General features: G+C 46.6%; 1 protein-coding gene across 1 annotated transcript in view; it reads left to right on the top strand.

The window, feature by feature from the left end:
* The first annotated feature begins 7,410 nt into the window (after positions 1–7,410).
* The window catches only part of UBE4B (ubiquitination factor E4B), a 50,126-nt gene continuing 38,290 nt past the window's right edge, over positions 7,411–19,246 (top strand). Inside the window, exons 1-2 of the mRNA XM_056865635.1 lie at positions 7,411–7,669; positions 17,892–18,078. Coding sequence (XP_056721613.1) covers positions 7,646–7,669; positions 17,892–18,078 — 211 coding nt within the window. The 5' untranslated portion in view covers positions 7,411–7,645. The remainder of the gene's footprint in view (positions 7,670–17,891; positions 18,079–19,246) is intronic.

Below are 19,246 nucleotides of genomic sequence, written 5' to 3'. Positions count from 1 at the left end.
AGCAGCTCTACAACATTGTGGAAGAGTTGATGCAAAGGTGCTGAATTCAGAAACGGATCAAGATGGCAGCTTTATAAGTCAAATGTCTTGTCGACCGCATTTTCCTATGGATCTTCAGATCAAAAAACTGTTACCAGCACTTATTAAAGATAACTTCTGCCAATGCAACTTGAGTGCAGATCCTTTTTGAGACTTTTAAGGCTGTTCATATTAATCACAGAACTCCACTAGCTTAGCAAGGTGTGGTTTAAATTATCAAAGGAATAATAGTAGAGCAGCAACGTTTATCTTGGTTAATCTAACTGCATCAATCCTTGGGGAGCTATTAAAATTAGTACCTTTGGGGCTCTAAATGTTCTTCCTGCAGTTACCTTGTCCACATAACCCTTAAGAACATCAGAAGGGCCCTGCTGGATCAGATCATTGGTCCACCTAGTCAAGCATCCTATCTTTCACAGTGGGCAACTACTTATTACCGAGGGCTAACAAGAGGGCATAGTGGTCGTGGCCTCCTCCCCCCCCCCCAAGGCCACTGTCTAGCACTGGGATTCAGGTTTCCTGTCTCTGAACACAGAGGTACCTGTTAGTAACTGTGGCTAATAGCATTGATGAACCTGTCCTCCATGAATCTGTCTAATCCTCTTCTAAAGCCATCTTTGCTTACAGCTATCACCCCATCTCCCAGCAGTGAATTCCACATCTTCATCACTCGCTGAGTTCAGAAGTACTTGGTTTTGTCCATCCTGAATCTATTATCCATCATCTTCATTGGGTGCCTCTGAGTTCTAGTATTTTGGGAGAGGGAGAAAAATTCTATCCACTCCCTCTGCCCCATGTACAATTGTACAGGCCTCTTTACTGACCCCGTTGTCTTTTTTTTTCTAAACTGCAAAATCCCAGTCTTTTTAGCCTTTCCTCCTAGGGAATCAGTTCTTACTCTTAGTTTCAGCCATGTCCAATATGTTTTGTTAGTACAAATTCACCTAAGGTAATATATCAATTGCTGCAAATGTGGCTTTTTCTTAACTCCATAGAAGGTTATGCATTCACTAGATAAGCCTCCAGTCCATAAAGAAGCTTTTAAAAATGTGCAATGTCCAGACTTAGCAGTGGGAGTTTAGGGGGAAATAAGTCCTTATTTAACAGTGACTTTTTGTCTGCATTAAAGTGCAGCTATCATGTGAAATTGTTCAAGACTTTCTATTCCTTGGCTCCACCATCAACCGAAAGGGAGACTGCAGCCAAGAAATCAGAAGGAGATTGAGACTGGGAAGGGCAGCCATGAAGGAGCTAGAAAAGATTTTGAAGTGTAAGGATGTGTCACTGGCCACCAAGACTAGATTAATTCATGCCATCGTATTCCCTGTTACTATGTATGGGTGTGAAAGCTGGACAGTGAAGAAAGCTGATAGGAAGAAAATAGATTCCTTTGAAATGTGGTGTTGGAGGAGAGTGTTACGGATTCCGTGGACTGCCAAAAAAACAAATCAGTGGGTTATAGATCAAATGAAGCCTGAACTGACCCTAGAAGCTAAAATGACTAAACTGAGGCTGTTGTATGTTGATCACGTCATGAGACGACAACAGTCACTGGAAAAGACAGTAATGCTAGGAAAAGTTGAGGGCAGCAGGAAAAGAGGAAGACCCAACAAGAGATGGATTGACTCAATAAAGGAAGCCACGGCCTTCAATTTGCAGGATCTGAGCAGGGCTGTCAAAGATAGGAGATTTTGAAGAAATCTTTAATTGGGGACTGGAGAGAGAAAATATGGATGTATATGAGGATGGCCAAAATTACAAACTTCCTACAAGGAAGAGATATGGATGAGTTTAAAAAAACATGGATAAAGGCTGCCACATATTGGGACAAACTGGCAAAAATGGACTTTAATAATTTAATCAGTGAGTTATAGATATAAGGTTTAATATCTTTATATTTTAAGGTAAATGTTTTTACTTTCAAAACTGTCAGACACTTCTACGGAAGTCGGGTGATGGGTCACTTTTTTTTGGTGGGTGAAGGGTTGAGGGGGTATCGTTTTGGTTTGTTATAATTATAAAATTATGAATGTTGCAACTGGTACAAAACGATACTCTTTTGTATTTTCTTTTTTTATTAACCTTTTATTTGTTGTTTGTTTTTATATGTTTTATATGTTTGTTTTTTTATGTTAAAAATCAATAAAAATAAAAAAAAAATGAAAGATAGGAGATTTTGGAGTACTTTCATTCATAGGGTCGCCATGAGTCGGAAGCGACTTGACGGCACTTAACACACACACCATGTGTTGCTCTTGGTAATACAGGGCAATGCTGAAAGCCAAGTGGCAAATCATCACATCACTTCAGAGGGTGAAAAACTAAGGCTTTGCCTGTTAACAAAAAACTTTCTGCTCAGAACACCTGTTTACATAGTGTGGAATAGTAGTTAGTAGGGTTGCCAACTTAGGGTTGGGAAATACCTGGAGATTTGGGAGGTGGAGCCTGGGAAGGGAGGAGTGTGGGAGAGGAGGGACCTCAGCAGGGTACAATGCCATGGAGTCCACCTAGGGTTGCCAGGTCTATCCGCCACCGGCGGGAGGTTTTTGGGGTAGAGCCTGGTGAGGGCGGGGTTTGGGCAGGGGAGGGACTTCAATGCCATAGAGTCCAATTGCCAAAGTGGCCATTTTATCCAGGGGAACTGATCTATATTGGCTGGAAATCAGCTGTAATAGCAGGAGATCTCCAGCTAGTACCTGGAGGTTGGCAACCCTAAGTCCACCCTCCAAATCAGCCATTTTCTCCAGGGGGACTGATCTCTGTAGTTTGGAAATCAGTTGTAATTCTAGGAGATCTCCAGGCCCCACCTGGAGGTTGGCAGCCCTAGTTAGGATTGATTTGAGTAGAGCAATCCAGATTAAATTCCCCTGCTCCCAGAGGCTTTGAATCAACAAAGCTTTTGCTGCAACACATTCCTTAGCATCTTATGGCACTTTACCAACTATGTTGGTTGCAGCAAGACTAACAGGACTGAAAACTCACAGGGTGACCTCAGGCCAGGACCTGTCTCACAGGCCTGTTCAAACTCGGGCGAGGTATCGTTTGAGCTATCTTAGGATGAAAACGATGTATTCAGGGAAATAAGAGGATAAGAGCTATACCATGCCATCCACTAGGTGGCATGTCAGTTACACATACAAAAAAGGTTTTGGCAATATCTTTTCCTCTGTGGAAGTTCTGTTAGTGTGGGCAGACTAATTTATCTAATAAAATCGACAATGCAGCAGTCTAATTCACCAACAGACAAGATGCTCCAGGTCTCCATTGCTTCAGTGTGATGGGAGACGTGATAATTTGGGGAGGGGCTGTGGCTCAGTGCAAGAGCCTCTGCTTTGCATGCAGAAGGTCCCAGGTTCAATCCCTGGCATCTCCAGTTAATAGGGTTGCCAACTTCCAGGTACTAGCAGGAGATAGAGCTCAGTTCACCTGGAGAAAATGGCCGCTTTGGCAATTGGGCTCTATGGCATTTAAATTCCTCCCCTCCTCATACCCCGCCCTCCTCAGGCTCCACCCCAAAAACCTCCCACTGGTTGTGAAGAGGGACCTGGCAACCCTACCAGTAAAAGGGACTAGGCAAGTAGGTGATGTGAAAGACCTCTGCCTGAGACCCTGGAGAGCTGCTGCCAGTCTAAGTAGACAATACTGACTTTGATGGACCCAGGGTCTGATTCAGTAGAAGGCAGCTTCATGTGTGTTCATGTGTTCAATTATTCTCTGTATTCAGAATTTGCCACAAATAGGAAAGGACACTCTTCTTCAAAAGGCTAATATGGCATTATTCTATGGGATTTTCTGTGAGGTAAACAAGACCATTCCAGACATCAGGTTCTAATTTCAAGGCAGGGATGAGTCATGTAGCCTGATAAAGGTGTTGGCATGTAATAAGCTAAATAATCGAGGCCACCACGAGTCCAAAGCATCTGAAAGGGTAGCAAGCTCTAAATTAGGAAATACTTGGAAATTTTGAAGGGTAAGCTTTGGAAGGGGAGAGACTTCAGCTGCGTACAATGCCATAGAGTCCACCATCCAAAGCAGCCTTTTTTCTCCAGGGGAACTGATCTCTGTTGTCTGGAGTTGTAACACTGGGAGATCTCCAAGCCCTGCCTGGAGGTTGGCAACCCCAACCTAAGAGCAGAATCTGCTCTATCTCTGCATGATTTAATGTTCTGGCTCTTCTAAGCAGCATCCAGACAGATGTGTCACACTGGTTTTGTGTGTGGGTTGCCTGTAGGCCTGGCTGTAGGTTGTTTATCTGGCCTCTGGGCTCCCGGTTGGATTACTGCAAGAGTCATTGTTCTGGGTGAGCCTGTTTCTAAATCAGGAAGCATGCCCAGAACAGAGACTCATGCTACATTGGTGGGAACTGCTCTGAAGGCAGTTAACTGCTTTAAAAAATATTAACCGTAGCTTTGTAGGTGCAAATGTGAACTGTGTTTCCAATTTTAATTCAGGGGGAAGGAATCTCTGCCCGTTTTTTTATTGATTGTGACAGCAATCAATTTAAAGAGCAAGCAACTAGTGTAAGACAATGGATCAGTATCAGCTGCTCAATGAAAACAGCAAGCAAACAACGTTTAATTTCCGTTATACTTTGTGTGTGTGTGTTAAGTGCCGTCAAGTCGCTTCCGACTCATGGCGACCCTATGAATCAATGTCCTCTAAAATGTCCTATATTTGACAGCCTTGCTCAGATCTTGCAAGTTGAGGGCCGTGGCTTCCTTGATGGAGTCAAAATGCATGGTTGCTTTAGCCTCCTTTAATCCCAGTTTCAACCAGGATTCAGCCAGGATCGAACGCATGCATTTCGCCGAATGTGTGTTCAATCCTGGCTGAATCCTGGCTGAAACAGGGATTGAAGGAGGCTAAAGCGACCATGCGTTTTTGCCCAATCCTTCTCTTGTTGGGTCTTCCTCTTTTCCTGCTGCCCTCAACTTTTCCTAGCATGACCGTCTTTTCTAGTAGGGTTGCCAGGTCCCTCTTTGCCACCGGTGGGAGGTTTTTGGGGTGAAGCCTGAGGAGGGCGGTGTCTGTGGAGGGGAGTGACTTCAGTGCCATAGAGTCCAATTGCCAGAGGTGGCCATTTTCTCCAGGGGAACTGATCTCTGTCGGCTGGAGATCAGTTGTAATAGCAGATCTCCAGCCACCACCTGGAGGTTGGCGACCTTATTTTCTAGTGACTGTCTTTTCATAATGGGACCAAAATACGATAGCCTGTTATTCTTTACACACACAAAGTACCTAATTCTGAGAATTTATGAATTGTTACTGGATGGGTCTAATCAAGATCTGCTAAATTTGAGTCCAGTAATACCATGGAGACCAACAAGATTTTTGGGATATAAGGTTTCAAGAGTCAAAAACCCCTTTGTCATTAACTATTAATTTTTATAACACTCAGTGTTCATGAAAGAGTCCAGGCTTTAGGAGATGTCTCTCCATTGACTCCCATTGGGTACCGTCCAAAATTAGCTTCTGCAAAAAATGATGGTTTTATGTGTAGTTTCCTTTTTTAATCAAATAACAGATTTAATCAATTGCCTGAAGCTCACATGGCTAAAAATTCTTCAGGGACAGCAGTGTAACCACCTGCAACAGAAATCAAGTAGCACTGTCTTTAATCCAATGTAAATTTTTATTTATAAATAAATTATACTTTAATCCAGTATAAATTTTTGCGAGTCAGATCTCTCTTCTTCAGATGCATAAGCAGCGGACAATTACTTTATTATCAATCATTATAAATAGTGATTTATTTTAGCAATAAATTATTTTACTGCTAGTTCTTGTCAACTACTGGTATGAGTTTGAGTTTTTACATCTTGTCATTTTCCCCTCACAATTTGCCTTAAACACTTCACTATTGTTAACAAACTATTGTTTTCTGCGGAAAACTAGTAAATTCCACAAAAAAGGGCGTGGTAAATTAAGTTTTAATACTGAATGTCTAATTTTGATTTCTGATTTCCCCTCTTTCTGATTTTTATTTCTCAAAGCAACGAGGGGGAGAAATCGCCTCAAAAGGCGGCCCCTCCCCCGCAGCCCTTTTCCCGCCTTTCCAAAGACTCTTCTCCCCCCCTCGTGACGCGCCTTGCCCCGCCCCTGTTGCTATGGCGCAGGCCACAAGCCCCTCCTCCCCGCCCCCACCGCTCCAGTATAGCTTTTGACTGTAGTATTTGGAAAGCGGGATGAGGGGCGGGAAACGATGGCTTTCGTCATCTCCTTTCCCTCGACGCTATTGGTCGCCCCGAGCGCGCGCGCTCGTACGCGTCGCCTTGTCTAACGCTTGCTCCGCGTTAGGGTGGTCCCGCCCCTCGGTTCGGCCATTGGTCGCCGCTCGAGCGCGCGCCCTCTGGGGGGTCCGGCTGTGTGTTTGGCCGGGGGAGGGGTGGGATGGCGGAGAGGGAAAGAATTTCCCGCCCATCGCCTTCCTATTGGTCGCCGTCCTGCGCGCGTGCGCGTTTCGCCGGTCATAGGCAAAGCGGAGAGGCGAAGGAGGAGGGAGTCACGTGATCCGACGCAAGATGGCCGCCGCCGCCTTCTTGTTTTGATGAATAATCTCTGTGTGGGGTGGCAGGAGCAGCAGCGGAGGAAGGGGCGCAGCCTGGAGGGCTGTGTTGGTGGTATTGAGAGGCCCGGGGCACGGACTGGCGTGGGGTCTTGCCCTCCTTCTGCGGCCTTAGCGTGCTCCTCGAGGACTTAAGAGGGGGACTGAGAAGCTGTAGTGTAACTGAGGGCGCCAGGAAGGGGCATAGGATAAACTGTGGCTCCGGCGCAGGCAGCTTGTGTAACATAGTTGGCAGCAGGCATTGTTGTTCGTCTATATGAGCATACAGGGGCCAGTAGGCAGCGGAGGCTTTACGGTAAGGGAGAAGGGTCCATGTATATGTCTATGGGAGCAATAGGGATTGTTGTAGGCTACACGGAAGGAAGCCTGCGGTTGGGGAACACAGGAGACAGCAAGCCGTGGGGTCTCTGGAGTACGCGGAGGCGTTGTGCAATTGGGCCACAGCGGGCAGAGGGGTCTTTGGGGTACAAAGAGACATTGTGTCAACCTTGTGGCTTTAGGATAGGTTACCGGAGACAATAAGCCAAACGGTATACAGGAGGGTGGCAGTCTTTGGAGAGCCACAAGAGGTAGGAGCTGCGCTGGAGAGAACTTTTGGTCTGTAATATAGGAGGTGGCTTGGGGTAGGCCGTGAGGGGCAGCTGGCTTAAAAAGGAGCTTGGATCTGTAGGGCTGCTGAAGAGTTGGGGAGCCTTGTGGGAGGAGGTTCTTAAGACTGGGGTTCCAGAAGAGGCAGCTAAGGGACAGGAAAGGGAAATACCTAGAGGTTCAGGTGTTGAGAGAAGGTTGGCTTGGGGATATTTCTGAGTGTGAGGCTCCCTCATTGAACAGGTGGAGCAAAGGAAGTTGTGTGTGCAAGGGGGGAGAGAGCATTCTGTGCTGTTACTCATAACCTCTGACTATGCAATTTTGAGACATCCCTAAGGAATTAGGCAGCAGGACAGCAATTCCCTAGAAGTCTCTTTCCTGAAAGCACACCCCTCACGAGACTTACAGAGCCCCCGCTTCCCCCAACCTCTTTTCACCATTAAGAGGAAAACAATGGAGGAGCTGAGCGCTGATGAGGTAAGTTTGGGGCTTATTTTTTTGTCTAGGATGGGAATGATGTGGTTTGAGCACTTAGATATGCATTGCAGGTATAATATGGTTCTATGGAAGGGGCTTTGTACTGGAGAGAAATTCTGAGCACCATAGCTATGTCTTTAAGTAGCGTATTTATGCATGTTGCTGAGGGCATTTAGATCACATTTTGCTGTTTAGAAAAATGCACTAGTATTAGGATCTTCCTGTCTTGTTTGTTGTGGCTTGTTTGTTTTTCTTTTCTTTTTGGACACACCTTAGCCTACAGCATAAAGGTTTACAATTATCTAAAGGGTGGGGTCTCTTTTTCCTGTGGATAATTGTGTTCTATTCTGGGTTGAGAAATAGTCAGATCTTTCTTACTTGAACAGAGCAGGCTTTTTTTCTCCCTTTCAAGTTCAGATTGTAAGCAGACCTGCTGAAATGCTGACGCTCTGGTGGTGTGTTTGGTGTCTTGCGCTTACAAGGAACTTTTACATCATGTTCACTGATGTTGGGGGGACACTTCCTTACACCTCTTTAACTTCTGCTGGACAGATGCTACTGAGCAAGGGAGATTGTTATACCTCCCAGCTCTTATGGCAGACCTTTCTTAGGTCTTCATTCAGATAGCTTTTGAACTCTTGCTTTTTCCCAAGTTGTGAGTGGCAAGGCAGGTGAGATGTGATGACTTATGACAAATTTCCTTTTCTATGCAAGCATGAAGATCTTGAATTAACTGGTGAACTGTTTCTTAATCATCTGGCTTTGGGTTCAGATTTTTCTCTCTAGTTCTGAGTAACAGGATTTTAATGTATAGCACTGACCCCAGTGTGACAGGTGATAATATTGTTGCTTACGGAATGCTTGGAAGGCTCTCAGATACTATAGTGATGAGGCTGACAGAGTGTACTTCCTGTCTTACTAAGAGGATATCCTGCATATTATCCAGATTGAGTGTATTGTTTATCCTTTTAAAGTTCTGAATGGTTGTAATTTCAGTGGGGGAAATCCATTTGCCAGCATGTGGCAGTGCTTCAATGTTGCTGAATTCCAGTCTCTCCTGACCTCTCTGTTTTTCCTCCACAATTGCAGTGGCTTTTTTTTTGTGTGTGAATAAAAATCTGTGAGCAGACAGTGTTGGCTATAGAAGCATTCAGAATAATCTGATCAGTTGCTTTCGCAATTTGGTTTGTTGCAGACTTTGGACTGTGTTCACATCTTGGGGGAGATAGCACAACAACTTGTGATAAGAAGTAATTGGCTTTATTATGTTTTGTACAGCCGTCGTGGCAGTTAGGATATCAAGAGTCGAGTCCAGCGGCACCTCAGACCCACAAGATTTCCAGGGTATATTTAAGCTTTTGAGAGTCAGAGCTCCCTTCCTCAATACAGATGCTGATTTTCAGCATTGCCTGCTCCTAAGTAGTTCTCCCCTCTTCTAAAGAAGCTACATTTTGCTCTGTACCTTTGCGTCCTGACTCCCTTCTTTGCAATCCCCCTCCCACATTCTGACTGGGATATAAGGGCTCAGGGGTCTCGATTCCTATTTGTATCTATGACCCTATTCAGCCGTGGGAGATCAATTGTTCTGAATTTGTGAATGAACAATTCAACAATCTCGCATTGTAATCTCCCTCTGAGCCCTACTTGGGGATTCTCACTAGGCCACCTTGGGTCAGTCACCTGCCTTCAGCCTAACTTACTTTACAGGGTTGATGTGAGGACAAATGGGGATGGGGGGAAAGCAGAGAAGTTAAAACCAACAACACGCAGTAATGATTAAACAGAAAACTCCTCAAGTTTTTCTTTGGGAGAAAAGATTTAGTCATTAGCTGGAAGCACATTATATCTTCTTATAAACTAAATCTCCAGACGTGAGCGCGGTTTCTCTAACAGCTTGGCATCAGGATCTTTCAGTCTTCAGGAAACAGTTGAAGACAGTTTTATTTTGGACTACATTTGACTAATTTACTTTTTATTTATTGGCAGCCCTAATTGGAAATTTTAAGTTGTGGTATTTCATATGTTTTTCATAATTTATTTATTTACATTGTAAGCTGCCTTTCCGCAATGTAGACAGGTAGCTACCAGATGGTTTAAATAAAAGGGCTTTCCTCTTGTGAGCAGCACTTCAGATAGCCACAGATTGGCTGCTTCTGAGGATTTACTTGACGTTGCCAATGTAGGCTCGAGGTGCCATATTAACGTGCTGCAGAGTTGGTATTGGGCGAACCATGGGTTGAGGTGATCCTGGTTTGTGCTAGCCATAGTTTCCGCTGTCTGAATGTCACATCAAACTACGGTTAAACAAAGCAAGTAAGATATGAGGAAATTGTCGCATGAATCTGTATTATGTTTGCGAGCCTCAAAAAACCTGGTTTGAAGAATCGCTGGTGTGTCTCAAATGGTCTGAGGAAAGCATGGCGACATTGTTTATGCTTGTTGAATGCGGGAATGCAGTTCTCTCAAGTGGGCCATGTGTTTCTTAAGTAGAAGATTTTGCAGCAGCCCACAAATAGTGGTCGCCAGTGGCAAGCAGAAACTTAATTCCATTTACCCCATCCAGAGGGATCACACATTTTTAAAAGCTGCTGGCAGTGCCGAAAATGTGTCTTCCAAAGGGGCTTTCCAGTGTTGATGCAATGTCAGTATTGTGAGTTGGAAGGGGTAGGGAATCTACCACCCATTGCCCCTCTACTGTGAGCACAAGATATATATTCACTTGCTTTATGTCTGTGGAGTAGGAAGTGAGAAAGCCTTGGCTACCAAGCCTAGGCTTTGTATGGGTGCCGTCAGGGGGGTAAGTGATCTCATTATTTCCTTACCATGTGGTGCTGTGTGGCAAATGAAAGGAGTGGGGCACAAAGCCTTATGTCACATATTAAAGATCTTAGTGTGCCTTCCGTAGGCTTAGGGTTTCTTCTGTTCCAAGGAGCTATATACCTACCATAGTTGTATCCCAATGTGGCGTAATGGTTTAGAGCCGCAGACTTTAATCTGGAGAACTGGGTTTGATCTCCCACTCCTCCACGTGAAGCCTGCTGGGTGACCTTGGGCCAGTCACAGTTCTCTCAGAACTCAGCCCATGTGGAGACAGGCAATGGCAAACCATCCCTGAACATCTCTTGCCTTGGAAAAAATATATGGGGTCACCATAAGTCAACTGTGACTTGACGGCACATGCACAGTTGTATCCCACCCATCATATAAGAAGCCCTTCTTCATTTTATCCTCATAGAAGAAGAAGAGTTAGTTTTTATATGCCTACTTTCTCTGCCACTTAAGGGAGAGTCAAACCGGCTTACAATCACCTTTCCCTCCCCACAACAGACACCCTGGGAGGTAGGTGGGGCTGAGAGAGCTGTGACTGGCCCAAGGTCACCCAGCTGGCTTCATGTGGAGGAGTGGGGAAACAACCCCGGTCCACTAGATTAGCATCCTTCACTCATGTGGAGGAGTGGGGAATCAAACCCGGTTCTCCAGATCAGAGTCCTCCGCTCCAAACCACCGCTCTTAACCACTACACCACGCTGGCTCTCTCACAGCAACATTATGAGGTGTAAGTGAGGCTTAAGAGAGTAACTTCCCAAGATCACCCTATGAGTTTCATGGCAGAATAGGGATTTGAACCTGGGAGTCTTCAGTCCTAACCTAACAGCCTCTCTAAATTGGCTTTGTGTACCATCAAGTTTCCAGCTGATTTATGGCAGCCCCGTTGGATTTGCAAGGCAAGAGATGTGGCTTGCCATTGCCTACCTCTGCGTCTTGTCTTCCACCCAAGGACTAACGGAGAGCCGACCCTGCTTATCTTCCAAGTTCTGATGAGACCAGGCTAGCCTGGGCCTTCCAGGTCAGGGCAAATTGGCTTTACGGAGCACTGTTAGAAGATATTTGCTGACTGGTGGCTGGGCAGTAGGATAAGCAGTGTAAATACTGGCATATTATCACAACTTTGGTGAGATCATTATATGCACAGAATTCGGGTGGTTGTGTAAAACTCCTTTCTGAATGCAGAACATGAGCATTGTTAGACTAAGTACACAGAAGCTTGTTCATGTGAGATGTAAAAGGCGATCCTTTTCAGCTCTGGTGTGTAGAAATGTGTGTGTGTAAGACTTGCTTCTGGTAGCCATATAGCAATAACTGCCACTTTTAACGCAAAGTCATTGAGTAAATTCTAAAATACTATGGTGGTGTTGTCTGGTTTGTAGGTAATGATTTAGCAATCCTTTGATGTTGCAACATATATACACCCCCCCCCAATGGTTTCAAAATGGCTTTGCATGCTGGGTAGGAGGACTACAGCTCCCATCAGACACTGGGAGAGGTCAATGGCAGTGCTAAAGGGGGAGGGATTTTTAGTTTGGGAAACGTTAGTTGCTACTGGAATAATAGTTAAACTTCTTGCTCTTACATCCAGGCAGGTAATTCATTATGGATTTCAGGTCTGTCCATTCCGTGTAAACCTGATTAGATTGTTGTAAATTCACAGTACAGGTGTTAGAAATGCTGTGTCATCAAGGCAGTTTGTACAATATGTAGGATTCGGTTTCTGGCAAGGATCTGCCCTCTCAAAGCACTGCTCTGAAGTTTCTGCAAGACTCCACCAACTTTAAAAAAAGAAACCAACTACCTAACAGGCTTATTTGGTAGTTCCTTGATTCAGATCTCACTTTCTAGTATTTGTTTTTAACCTTGCCTATACACACTCAGGAGCCCCGTAGCGCAGAGTGGTAAACTGCTGTACTGCAGTCCAAGCTCTGCTCACGGCCTGAGTTCGATCCCGACAGAAGTTGCTTTCTGGTGGTTGACTCAGCCTTCCATCCTTCCGAGGTCGGTAAAATGAGTACCCAGCTTGCTGGGGGTAAAGGGAAGATGACTGGGGAAGGGAATGGCAAACCACCCCATAAACAAAGTCTGCCTAGTAAACGTAAGGATGTGACGTCATCCCATGGGTCAGGAATGACCCGGTGCTTGCACAGGGGACCTTTACCTTTATACACACTATCAATTTTCTGAATAGATACTTGCCTATGGCAAATTTCAAACTGCCTAATGGACAGGTAAGGGCTTTTTGAGCTGGATAAAAAAAATTCTATTTTACAGAACAAGAGGGAAGACGTTACAGTGTCTTTATAGGCCAGTAAAGCAATTTTTAAAAGGGTGTGTACTTCTAACTTCTGTAGATTTGTTTCAGCATATGTATGGAGACAGAAAGCTGCCTTAAACTGTCACGCCATTGGCACACCGGACTGAGTACTGTCTACATTGACTGGCAGCAACTCTTTGGGATTTCAGGCAGAAGGAGGCTTCTCTCAAGATATCCTACCTAAGATCCTTTAATGGGAGTTGCCAGGGATCGTACCTAGCAGCTTCTGCCTGCAAAGCAAGTACTCCACTGCTGAGCCGCAGCCCATCAGCAAGGCAGCAGCAGAAGGTTTTTCCTGGCTCTGGCTGGCAGTGAGATGCCCAGTAGCTGGGCTGCCCTGCAGTGCAGATGCCCTGTCAGGGCAGCATTATGAAAATGTATAACCATTTAAACAAGAAGTGGATCTCTCACTGCTGAAGGTACTGGGTCTTTGCATCTCAAATGGCTGCAGTACAGGGTGGGGGAAAGAAGCCCTGTTGATAGTTACAAACTGACCTTCTGTTTTTGCAGAAAAGAGCTGAGCATACCTGTTCATAATTGCAGTAGAACCCCCGCGGTTTCTCCCTGCACCCTGAGAGGCCCATTTCACATGGAGAGCCAGCGTGGTGTAGTGGTTAAGAGCAGTGGCTTGGAGCGGTGGAGTCCGATCTGGAGAACCGGGTTTGATTCCCCACTCCTCCGCATGAGCGGCTGAGGCTAATCTGGTGAACTAGATTTGTTTCCCCACTCCTCCACACGAAGCCAGCTGGGTGACCTTAGGCAAGTTACAGCTCTCTCAGCCCCACCCACCTCACAGGGTGTCTGTTGTGGGGAGGGGAAGGTGATTGTAAGCCGGTTTGATTCTCCCTTAAGTGGCAGAGAAAGTCGGAATATAAAAACTAACTTTTCTTCTTCTTCTGAATGTAGAGAGCGAAGAAACAGTTGGAAAAGCAAAACCAGTGCCTTACAAAGTCTACTTTATTTATGGTTTAATTCACAGCCTCATTTAAGTCACTGTGTTTTTACCAGTGACTGGGCCGAGAACTTATGCACTGCATAGCACTGTGTTCTGTGGGGCCTTGCAGCTTCTCAGGGGTTCTTCTCTGAGAAGACCCGTATTGGCAAATGAGCTTCCCTCAAAGATTGCTTTTCCACCACTGCCCGCTTCAGAAAGGTGTATATGCTAGGGGGTATTGATCAAGAGTTTAGTGCACACATTCAGCTCATGCAGTACGTTGGTGAGGCCCACCAGGCCGCTGTGTTTCCATGAACTCTCTGCAACAGACAGGAGTCCCTCAATGGACCAGTAATCTATATATATATATTATTCCTGAGAACCGTTTTTGGCTGAAAAGCTGGTTAAAAATGTTAATGTAGAATCATAGAGTTGGAAGGGACCACCAGGGTCATCTTGTCCAACCCACTGCACAATGCAGGAAATTCATAACTACATTCCCCCCCACACACCCCCAGTGACCCCTACTCCATGCCCAGAAGATGGCCAAGGTGCCCTCCCTCTCATGATCTGCTTAAGGTCATAGAATCAGCATTGCTGACAGATGGCCATCTAGCCTGTGCTTAAAAACCTCCAGGGAAGGAGCACTTACCACCTCCCGAGAAAGCCTGTTCCACTGAGGAACCGCTCGAACTGTTAGAAAATTCTTCCTAATGTCTAGACCAGTGGTTGGCAAACTCATTAGTCAAAAGAGCCAAATATCAAGAGTAGAATGATTGAGATTTCTTTTGAGAGCCACCATCCTATTTGCTCCCCCCTGCCCGCCCTCACCGGGAGGGCGCCCTCCCCCTCCCCTGCAGCACCAGCGCGGGGCCTGGGTTGGCAGAGCTCAGGGCCAGGCTGGGAAGCGCCGGGACCCTCTTGGCCGGGCCAGGCAAGGCAGGGGGCTTTCCTGGGATGCGGGGGAGGGCTGGCCATGTGAGAAGGGAGGCAGTCATGGCACTGGGGGGCCCAAGGCACCGGTGCCAGCTCGGAGCGGGGGGTCGGTCCCCCAACAAGGGGCTGGCCCACGCCTGCCTGCCCGCCAGCCCCCAGCCCCCACGCCCCATGGGGCAAGCGGCCCGCTGGACCGACCACCCCTCCCGAGCCTCAGTCCCCCGCAGGGACGCAGCCCCAGCGGGGCAGAGGCGGCTGTGCCGCACAGAAGCACTGGCCCGGGAGCTCACCAGCCGCCCCACTGCGCCCACCTTTCTCTCCAGGGCTCTGGGAGCCCGTCTGCGAGCCCAGCATTCAAACAGCCGGGCCGGCCCCTTCCTGCTGGGTTGGCTCCGCCTGGGGTCGGGCATTGCTCACGGCAGACACTCCTGGCAGAGGCACGGCACCGCTGCCTCTCCCCTCCGGCAGCAGAGCGCGGGGAGGGGGCTTCGCAAGGTCCGGGCCCCCTCCTCCCCTGGCCCGTTCCCGCTGGGGGCTGGAGAGCAGCCCGGTCTTGCGGGAGGAGTGGGTGCTGCTCGCTGCCATCCCGGGGCGCGTGAGACGGCCGCCTCCCGCTCGCCTGCTGGCTTCTCCCACCTGGGGCGCGCTGGAGCCCGGTGGGAACGCGAGCCTCTGCCTGGCTGGGTGCGGGGATGCGGAGGAACCGTACTCAAGGGGCCAAAGAGCCGCATGCGGCTCGAGAGCTGCAGTTTGCCGACCACTGGTCTGGACGGAAGAAAATTCTTCCTGATGTCTAGACCGGGCATAACATGGAAGTACCTTCTGAAGCTGAGAAGTTTGAACTGGAATACGGAATCGTTTACACTAGTATGCTTTGACCAAGAACTGTCTTAGGAATACAATATATCAAGTGCTTTCTTTCAGTTATTGTTTATATGAAGTTGCCGGTATGCCTCTCTACTAAGTGGGAGCAGAAAAAGCAATTCCTTGTCTCCAAGGAGCTTACATTTTGAGGAGGGGGGATGAGGGCAGAGAGAGGCGCAGCAGGAACAAAAAGAGGGGCGGATGGGAGAAGCGAGGGGAATCCAGGCTGCAAGCAAACAGTGAAATGCCCATTTGTGGGGGACCACAGCCCCCTGCATCTGCAGGATGAGGGTTTTTTTTTTAATCTGCAGTAAGCTTGTTCTCCTTACTCATTACTTTCATACTCTGCCTATGTGTTGACAGTCAGCATTCCCAGCTTAGATAGGGAGGAAACTGAGTCACAACCCTCTCCCCATCTGGGCATAAACTCTGCTTGGGCTGCAGGCTGGGATTATAATGACTGGAGCAGCAGAAACACATGCTGTATGGCAGTTGTGATTGGCTACTTCAGGCACACAAACCACCCTGCACATTCCGTGAATGGCTTATGTAGCTCTTTTAATGTCCGGACAGTGCTGTTAGATGGGCCAGTGTTGTTCTAATATTGCAAATAAGGGTACTTTGAGGGTGAGGCAGGGTGGCTTGCTTGAGGTCAGATGTTTTCCTCATGTCGAGGATGAGATCTGAGCCAGCAACCTCCTGATTTACAGCTCATTCTCTTCAGCCACTGCATCACTCTATCATTGTGCCCTTTTTAAGAGTGAGAGAGGTGGCAGAAACCTTAAATGCGCTTTAAGAAGAGCAACCCTGTTGGATCACAGTGTCTCACACAATAACTGTCTCACACAGTAGCTGACCAGTTCTTCTGGAGCTCCAACAGGGCATAGAGCCCAAGGCCTGCCCCTGATGTTTGCTCCCAGCACTGGGATTCAGAGGTTGACTGCCTCTGAACATGGAAGTTCCCTCTAGTCAGCATGGCTAGTAGTAGCCACTGGTAGACATACCTTTCATGAACCTGTCCAATCTCCTTTTAAAGCCATCTATGCCTGTGGCCAACGCTACATGCTCTGGCACGAATGCCACACTTTAATTACTCATTGTGGAAAGAACTACGGTATTTCCTTTTGTCTGTCCTGAATCTACTACCCACCAGCTTCATTAGATGCCCTCGAGTTCTAGTATTTTGGGAGAGGGAGAAAAAGTTCTTTGTCAGCTCTCTCCACCCTGTGCATAATTGTATAAACCTCTATCATGGCCCCTCTTAGCACTCTCTTTTCTAAACTGAGAAGTCCCAACCTCTTCAGAGGCAAGTGGAAAATGTGTTGATAGGCTTGAAGCCAGGGTTCAGATGCCATGGTCTCCGCAATGAAATTAACTTGTCCCTCACCAACATTACAGTACAGAAGTGCTTTCTGTTTTAGCTGCTACCAGTGTGGGCAGGTTCATGCCTACTTCCATGTTGTTGCTAGGAAGACAGCCTTATTCAGGTGCATCCAGTCATTCAGTGTGGTGTAAACAAGGCACTATCTTCTCCAAGTGACTGAGCTGCAGGTAAAAGATCATTATTATCGGTCCTTTCACATCATACAAAAAACTAACATTTAAAGCATGTATGAGTTCAGAAACACATGTGTGTGATGAATGCTGGTGTTGAATGAGTGTCTAGTAGCAGATAACCTGTATTTGTGCTGTGCTTTGGGGAGGGGCTGGACTTTCTTGGAATCTATCAACCTTTCACATTCAATCTTATAAACACAGTTGTTTATGAATCTGGTAATGATGGAGAAAAGCACTTCTAGGAAGGTACTTGAGCCAGAAAGAGGGTGGTATTGACCTTGTTGCTTAAGGCTATTGGGGGTGTGTGTGGAGAGATTGCACCACTTCTAATTATAGTGTTCCATCTGGTCAGGGGAATGGATCACGGCCCGTGTTTTGCACATGGTCTGTATCAGTTTCTGTGAAAATGCTCTTTGGTAACCTCTTGAGGGAAGCCCAGGTGATAAACTGCTAGAACATGGGACAATTGGCTGAGCTAATAGAACAGAAAGATATTCTTGAAGGAGAAGAATCCTCAACGTGCTCTGTTTTTAGCCATTCCAAAATGGCTTGATTCTTCCTTAAGTGGTAGAGAAAGTTGGCATATAAAAACCAACTCTTCTTCTTTTTGTCACTGTGGCTAGTAGGCACCAATAGACTTGTCCTACATGAATTTGTCTAATTCTACATGAATTTTGTCTAATTGTACACGTTTGAATTCTGCTTCTAGCCCCTCTTTCTCAGGATACTGGAAGATTAAGGCTCAAAAAAGCTCGTTAACCTTGTTGCACTTGCCTTTGCCACAGATCCGTCGAAGGCGCCTTGCTCGGCTTGCCGGCGGGCCGTCATCCCAGCCCACCACGCCACTTACATCTCCGCAAAGAGAGAATCCGCCAGGACCACCCGTAGCAGCACCATCTCCTGGAGCATCCCACAGTCTTGGGCTAAATGTTCACAGCATGACCCCTGCTACCTCTCCAATTGGCGCGTCAGGTAAGCCACGTTTTAGTCTTCCTACTAGTTTCACGCTGGTAAGGGGACTGCAAAAGTCCTTGGGGCTTCTAAATATTCAAAATGTTGCTACAGCCTCAGCACTGAGACGGTCTTTGACATTGCTGCACTGATGGATTCATTAATTTCAAATGACAATTTGATAGAGAGTAAAGAAAATGACCCTTTTTTCATTGTTTAAATATTTCAAGGAATTACACAAGGCATGTTGGAGGAGCTGTGTCTTGGTGGCAGAGACTATACGCTTTGCATGCAGAATATCCCAGGTTTGAGTCCCCTACATCTCCAGTTAAAGGATCTCTCGTGTTCTGGAAAAGGCTCTTCTCTGGCTGAGACTCTGCAGAGCTCCTCCCAGACTATTGTGCTAGATGGTCCAAAAGCCTCCGCTGGCAACCTCCAAGAGACTTCTGGGGCAGGGTCTGGGGAAGTGGCATCACTTCTGGACAACACTCTAGGAAACCAACCCCCCCCCCCAGATCTGTGTGGTAAAAAACACAGATATTTTGGGAGGAGATTCCTACAGCGTAACCCAAAAGTTATTTTCAAAGGGTAGCCTTCTTGGTTTGCATCAGAAGAACTAAATTTTAGTCCAGCAGCACATTAAAGACCAACAAGTTTTTGGGGTATAAGCTTTCGGGAATCGAAGCTCCCTTTGTCAGATACCCAAAGTTACGTCACCTCTGGGTCTGGTACCGTCTCCCCCACACACACCTTGCTGCGAACATTTCCACCCCTGGGACTGCGAGCACCCCATGTCATGTCAACCAGTGAGAATCAAGTTTCTACCTCTCTATTGTTCTGCCCTCAGTTCTGATTCTCGGTCCTCTGTACAATGGGAGGCATTGCTGAGAACGGATCTTGATGTATTCCTCGTTTCCTCTGCTTTCTTCTTTCTTAACTTCCTGAGTTGTCTTAGGCAACAGTTGGTTGAACTGTGGTTAAATTTTTCACATTGACCTTATGATTCAGAGGCAATATAACAGTAAAAACATGGTGTTTGGGTTTTTCCCCCCTGCTTGAAGCAGCTTGGCTGACTTTGATTCCAGGCATGATCGCTGTTGATCATATTTGAACAAGGGAGGGAGACTTCTTTTAAAAAAAACTGTGATCCTCAGGTTTGGCACAGAATTAATTTCAGGATCAGCCAAGA

Source organism: Euleptes europaea, chromosome 19 (assembly GCF_029931775.1).
Source record: "Euleptes europaea isolate rEulEur1 chromosome 19, rEulEur1.hap1, whole genome shotgun sequence".
Classification (NCBI taxonomy): Eukaryota; Metazoa; Chordata; class Lepidosauria; order Squamata; family Sphaerodactylidae; genus Euleptes; species Euleptes europaea.
Note: the sequence above shows the minus strand (reverse complement) of the source record. Positions and strands in the feature narration are given on the sequence as shown.